The 6,550-nt window shown below is 30.2% G+C and overlaps 1 protein-coding gene across 1 annotated transcript; it reads right to left on the bottom strand.

The window, feature by feature from the left end:
- Nucleotides 1,290-4,438, bottom strand: LOC105160970. The gene is made up of 2 exons (XM_011078516.2): nt 4,394-4,438; nt 1,290-2,059 (listed from the first exon to the last, which is right to left on the bottom strand). Exons 1-2 carry the CDS (start codon nt 4,436-4,438, stop codon nt 1,439-1,441), a joined length of 666 nt encoding a protein of 221 aa, XP_011076818.1. The 3' UTR covers nt 1,290-1,438.

Raw genomic sequence — 6,550 nt, 5'->3', positions numbered from 1 at the left:
TTTGTTGAGGGTAAAATATCTTTTTAATTCCTTTAATTGAACTCGTAAGATTTTTGTTTGATCATAATTTAAAAACTAATTTATTACTTTATATAAAAAAATAGGGGATAATTAACACTATCATCTCCTAAGATTTGGTATAATTACACATAGATTTTCTATGATTTGAAAAATTACATGTAAACACTCATCTGGTTTGCTCTCGTTTAACAAATAAGTCCCTCCATTAGTAAAAAATTATTGAATTTACTAACTTATTTCAGGTCAAATAAATTTTTTTATAACCAAATTTTTCTCATATGTCCTCATTCTTTAACGCATGTGAAAAGGTATATCTTAATTGTTATAAGGGTAGTTTAGTCCAAACAAAAAATAAGTGGAAGAGTTTTTTATTTACCACTTTTACTTTTAAACTATTTAAATTAAATTAATTTAAACTAAAAATTATAAGCAACTTATGTATATTGAGTTGTTTTTGCAAACGTATTTTTTCACTTCACCTATATTTCCTAACATTCCCAACTTCCGTTACTATTTAACGACAATACTTTCTATAGTTTATTTCCATTGCAAGACAGAAGACACTGCAAACACGTTGTCAGGTCACATGAGACAATTTTCATGACCATGTAAAAATATTGTTTGTTTGTGTTTTTATTTTCAATTTTCAGTGAAAAATATGTTAAAAGAGACATTTGAACTGGAGCTTATTAGAAAGCTATATCTGATTTGGGGAAAAAAAAAAAAAAAACATTTCAAGTGAATAAATGCAGGACTTGAATAGTTGTGATTGAGCCACATATGCATGCAACTCCAATATACCTCAAAATGTTAATCAGTGAGCCTTTAATTAACATAAACTCCACAATTTTAGACTTTCCAGAATTTATTTAAATATATAAGAATTAGTATTTGTATGGTACGTTGAAATATAATGTTTTTTCTTGTTGATGCATGTATGAGGAAACTACAATGTAGATTCAGTTTTAGTGAATCGAATTTTTTTTTTCAAATTTCATTACATCTTTTATTTCATTTAGAACACACGCCACGAATAAAGAATACGTCATTTTTTTCATTTAAGAAAGGATTTGACATGTAGAATGTAAGTTAAATGGACTATCCGCAGCTTCAATGCGTGTAACGTTGATGAACATTCATCAATTGCATATATTGATATTAAATTTGGAATTATTGATCTTTTCATCCGTTTTTAAATTTGAGCGTTTGAATGATTTAATGAATAGTGTCGGTGCATGAGAGAGAGAGAGAGAGAGAGAGAACTGCTCTAGAAGAAATCAAACTGAGATCTTGATTCAACTTGTCTCTAGGATTTTCTTTTCACATAAAAATCAGGACATTATCAGAAATACAGTTATGATGAGTACTAGGTAGATGACTATCTCATGATGTACAAAACCAACATCGCACGAGTTCTCTAACGTGAATTGCTCGTGCCATGCCCACCAACAATGGACGACATGACCTTCTTAACACTCTTGATTGGGTAAGAATAACCCATAAACCTCCTCTCATTCTTAGGACCAAAGCACAATGTTGAAGTAGGAGACCTTTTACCCGACTCATCATGGTATTCGTCCTCGTCTAGCCCGAAATACACTGTACTAGTCGACCTCGAACGAGCTTTAATACTACCTCTTCGTGCATTCACCGGCGTCGATGGCAATGAGCACGATGAGGACGAGAAAGACGACGAAGAAGACGAAGGCGGCGGCGAGAACGCTCGCGACGCGTTGATTTTCCTGGACGAAGCTCTGGCGAAAATGGAGTTGAAAAACCTGGAATTCTTGGAATTCTTCTTCTGCAAGGGACTTGGACGTGGGCTCGACTGGTACGACGGCGGCGGAGTCAGCGGCGGAAGAGGGTCGTCGTTGAACGTGTGTTTAGGGGTTCCAGGCTGAGACTCCCACAGGAAGGGGACGGAGCCGGCCGCGCCGCCGTAGTACAACACCCGGAAAGATGCCTCGCCCTGCTTGGAGGAGTTGTACTTTTCCCTGGAAAGCGAAAAGTGTATAGCAAAATCAAGAATTGGAATCAGCTAGATCTGAAAGTGGAGTGGATTTGAAGGGAAATGGGGTTGGCGTTGGAGATCAGTTTGCAATAATTTATAATGTAAGAGATGGCCGGAGAGTGTGGTCGCTGATTATTGGTTTCAGCAATTGCATCAACATGATGTTGACTCCAAATTTCAAATATAAAAATGTGTAGGTACATGGAATGAAGCGATATTTATGAAGCAATTATATGGCTATTTTTCTTTTTCTTTTTTTTAGTTGAAGCAATTATATCGTTAAGTATATGAGTTTTGGACCCAATTTTTATTTCAAATTTATTTTATTTGATATAAATGACGCAATTTATATATATATAAGATGTATTTATAATGAAATAAAATAGAAAATTTAATTCGTGGTTGAAGATGAAACAAATGCATTAATAGGCATTTGGCACTTAGTCACCTTATATAATAAATATTTGGTATTCTTTTGGCTGGTTCTAGCCTTGTACTTTCTTCATTCTATGTTTCTTTTCAATTTTTCTTTTTTTTTTAAAAAAAAATTGGTTATAATATAATATATTTTTTTCTTGATATCAATTATAGCAGTTATAAAATTTATAAAAAGAAACAATCGTCATGTGGGGATGAAAAAGAAAGAAGTTTGTGAGAACTGAGAAGAAAGAAACATGAAGTGAGGTGAAAAAATAAAAAGATTATAATGTGAGTTTTATTAAAAATATCAAAATGTGTAAGAAAAAGAAATATGGAAAAATGAGGTAAGAGAAAAACATAGAATGGTGGGTTGAGAAAAAAAATTATAATTATGAAATTATTAAAAACATTAAAAATTCCTATTCTGGTTAAATTTTTCTTTGAAGGAAATAAATAGATTAAAAAAGATAAATTTAAATATTCAAAATTAGTTCGATAATATTTTTTTTATAATAGTGTAAATGAATAGAAAAGTTATCTTTAATTCACTATATATAGCTACCATAATTAATGGACCCTAATCTCTATCAAAGTTGTTTTTTTCTTTTTTACCAAAATTTATTGGGTATTTAATTTGCTCAATTTGATATGGTCATAGTTTGAGCATCTTCCAGTCTGTTGATGGTATTCCTACATAAAGAAGCAAACTCTGTATTTTTCAACAAGGTTCGGATTTGGAATGTTGAAGTAGAAAAGGTTTACAATTTTCCTCTCGTAATTTTGATATTTTTGTTTTTTTATTTTTTTAGGTAGAAAATAGATTTTATAACTTTCAAATTTTTTACGATTTCGATCTTTCAGTCATCGGTGTTGGCAATGTAGCAGAAAACAAGCATGTAACCTGTACGTTTTTTTTGTTAATTTGGGTTTTTTTTTATTAGTCGATTTCTACCAACACGAAAGCAAACTTTTGGTCCTGTATCATATGTATTTTGATATTTTAATCTTTTATCTTTCTGGGGTATTAAAATAAGTTTTGTAACTTTTAAATTTTTATGAGTTTGGTTCATTGAATTGATGAATGAGAACAAAAACTCCAAATTAAAAAAGCATGTGCAGCGTACATATTTTTTTTCCGACAATATTTACAAACTTTGATAAGTGAAGAACCAAAATCGAGAAAAATTAAAAAATTACAGGCTTATTTGCTACCTTAAAAAAATAGGCAAAATGCAAAAAATACCATACGAAATTTGTATTTAATCCAAGTAGATAATTGTTTATTTAAATTTGGACCATTGTAGTAGTGATTAATTTCATGACTTAATGATTACCATTTACTATTTTCACATCCCATAAATTTGTTTGAGCTGTAAATGATATAAACCATCAGCCACTATTATCCCATAATATGACCATATAAAACGATAATTTCAGTCGATCGGCATAATTCAATCGGTAAAGTTGAGATTCCACAACTCGTAATAATAACGTTGAGCATATGATAACCAATAATTAAACAATTAGACTATCAAATTGATGATTGATTCATCACGGTCTAATTAAGAATCATCATTTAATATTTTCACATTTCATAAATGTCATAATTCTATCAACGAGGTCACAGGTATGAGTCCTGCCGAGGTATATGTATTATTCTATTTTAATAGTATTTGTTGGTCTATTATAATAGTAGATACTTGATGAGGGAGATCATTTAATTACCTAAATACCCCTACTTTTTAAGGCATTTATATATCTATAGTTGATTATTTTGATCAATTTTGACCAGGTTTACCGCCATTTTCTGATCTCATTCGACCCCAGTTTATTTTCGATCTCACCTTTTCGACCCCACTTTTCTAACTTAAGCATCTGAGGGTCATCGTCGAGGGCTACTCGGCTAGTCTTACGCTTGCTTTGTTCTAAGGATCCACTTACAGGTAGTTCGAAAGAAGGATCTAGCGACCCGACCTTGGGATCCATATCTAGCGATCCGACCCGGATTTTGTGCGATCTACATCAATACTGATTAATAATGCATATTCAATATTAATAATTTATTTATATTAATGATTGATAATTAAAATTCATAATTAAATTGTAATCAAATCACTAAAAAATGATAAAAAAAAAATATCAGATTTCTTCGAACTATGAAAAATATAAACCATTAAGAAAGTAGTGGATGTGGGCCGATCTCAACCGTTTAAAATTTGCAAGGTGATGAACAAAAGGTAGTTAAGGATAGATTTTGGTTACAGGTGAGGATGGGTATAATAAATGACAACTGCCTCTTTTAAGTATTCTTTTCTTTTCTTCCCCTTATTGGTAGATCTGCGGAAACAGATTTTTTTAAAGGCTAAATACACTTAAACTCCCACTCAAAATGAGAAATTATACTTTTTTTATAATAAAAAATTAAAATTACATTTATACCCCATACCAAAAATTCTTCCTTTACACCTGATGTCATTCTGTTAAGGTTTTGATAAAAAAAATACTAACACTAACAAAAAAAAATTACATAAATTTTTTATTTTGCCCCTTATTTAATATTTTTTGTGTATCTTTGTACTTAAAGGGATAAATGTAATATAAATGTGAAGTGAGGTTAACATTATTATAATTTTTTTTATAAATACAAAATTATTACATCGGAATATTAAACGAGGGATAAGATTAAAAATTTATGTGTCAATATTTTTCGTCGAAACCCTAACGAAAGAGGGTCATATGTAACCAGTAAATTTTCAAAGGGGTGTAACGTGTAATTTTAAAACTTCTATGGAGTAAAGCGTAATTTTATATTTTTAGAGTGAGTGTAAGTATAATTATTTTGTTTTTCTATATGGACAGGAGCATTAATATTTCAATAAATTGAGCAATATATCGATTCAATCATTACAACACAATTAAGAACAATAAAAATAAGTTGCAATAAACTTATAAACTCGTATAGAATGAGACAAACATACATACATTTAATGATGTTCAAACACATGAACTCGAACTTATTAAAGAAACTCCTACCTTAACCATACGTCGTTGATATGCGGAGCGTAAGCTTTAATCATTTCGGCATTGCAATTAATTAACAGATGTGTTTCTAATCAAATGTTGAATAAAAATCTTGAGGCTTGTCCACGAAACCAAGAGCGTGTTTTACTTGTCTGGATAACACGAAGAATTCCTTAATTGGTTTGTAAGAATCGCATTAATGGGGTTGGTCGAGAAAAAATACCAAAGACGCGACTCATTAGCCGAAATTATGTGTAACAATTATTGGTTTGAGTTTGAATTTTACGGATACAAATTTATTGTTTAGTATTTATAATAATGTCTTGTCTATTTGTTTATTCTGAATATTTTTGCTATGTTAAAAATATCGATATATTGAATATTCATTTAATTCAAATATATTAGATGATTTAATAATGAAGTTTATTTGAAAAAAAAAAAATAATAATAATAATAATAAAAAACATAGTCGCAACAACCACGAGAGATGACGACACGTCCAAGGAAATTGTTATGCATGTGATCGTAACCCTTAAAAAGGGAGCAAAATGCAACTACCTATGTTTTTCTATATTGATAATTGGATCCAGCAATTCCTTTTTTCCCATGTAATATTAAAAATAATTAAGTTTTTACTACACTGTAAGTAATCAGAATTTAAAATTATGATAAATCAATTGTATTAATCACGGTAAAAACAAAATTAAAGCAAAATTTTAAAGTTTTACTACGATTAATCAATATTCGCCTTGTTCTTTTGTCATAGTCAAAGCATTTGTCATGACTATAACCATGACTAATTTTTTTACCACACTTACAGACCAATGGCTAATAACATAAAGGTATGGTTGATTAGTATTGCCATTTGTCTTCTTTTGGCTATAGTAATTAGTCATAGTGGAAAATCATATTTTCTCTAGTATAATGAGGTGTTTATTTTCTTTCAAGAAAAATGACAATAGACTCTCCTAAAGTTTACTATAATTATAAAAACATTCTCGTTATTCGAAAAATTATAAAAATCTCCCTTAAAATTAACGGTCGTTTAACAAATACTCTCTATAATCGGTTGTCACG

The sequence above is a fragment of the Sesamum indicum genome, linkage group LG4, assembly GCF_000512975.1.
Source record: "Sesamum indicum cultivar Zhongzhi No. 13 linkage group LG4, S_indicum_v1.0, whole genome shotgun sequence".
Lineage (NCBI taxonomy): Eukaryota > Viridiplantae > Streptophyta > Magnoliopsida > Lamiales > Pedaliaceae > Sesamum > Sesamum indicum.
The sequence above is the reverse complement of the archived record's forward strand: the minus strand, read 5'-3'. Positions and strand labels throughout refer to the sequence as shown.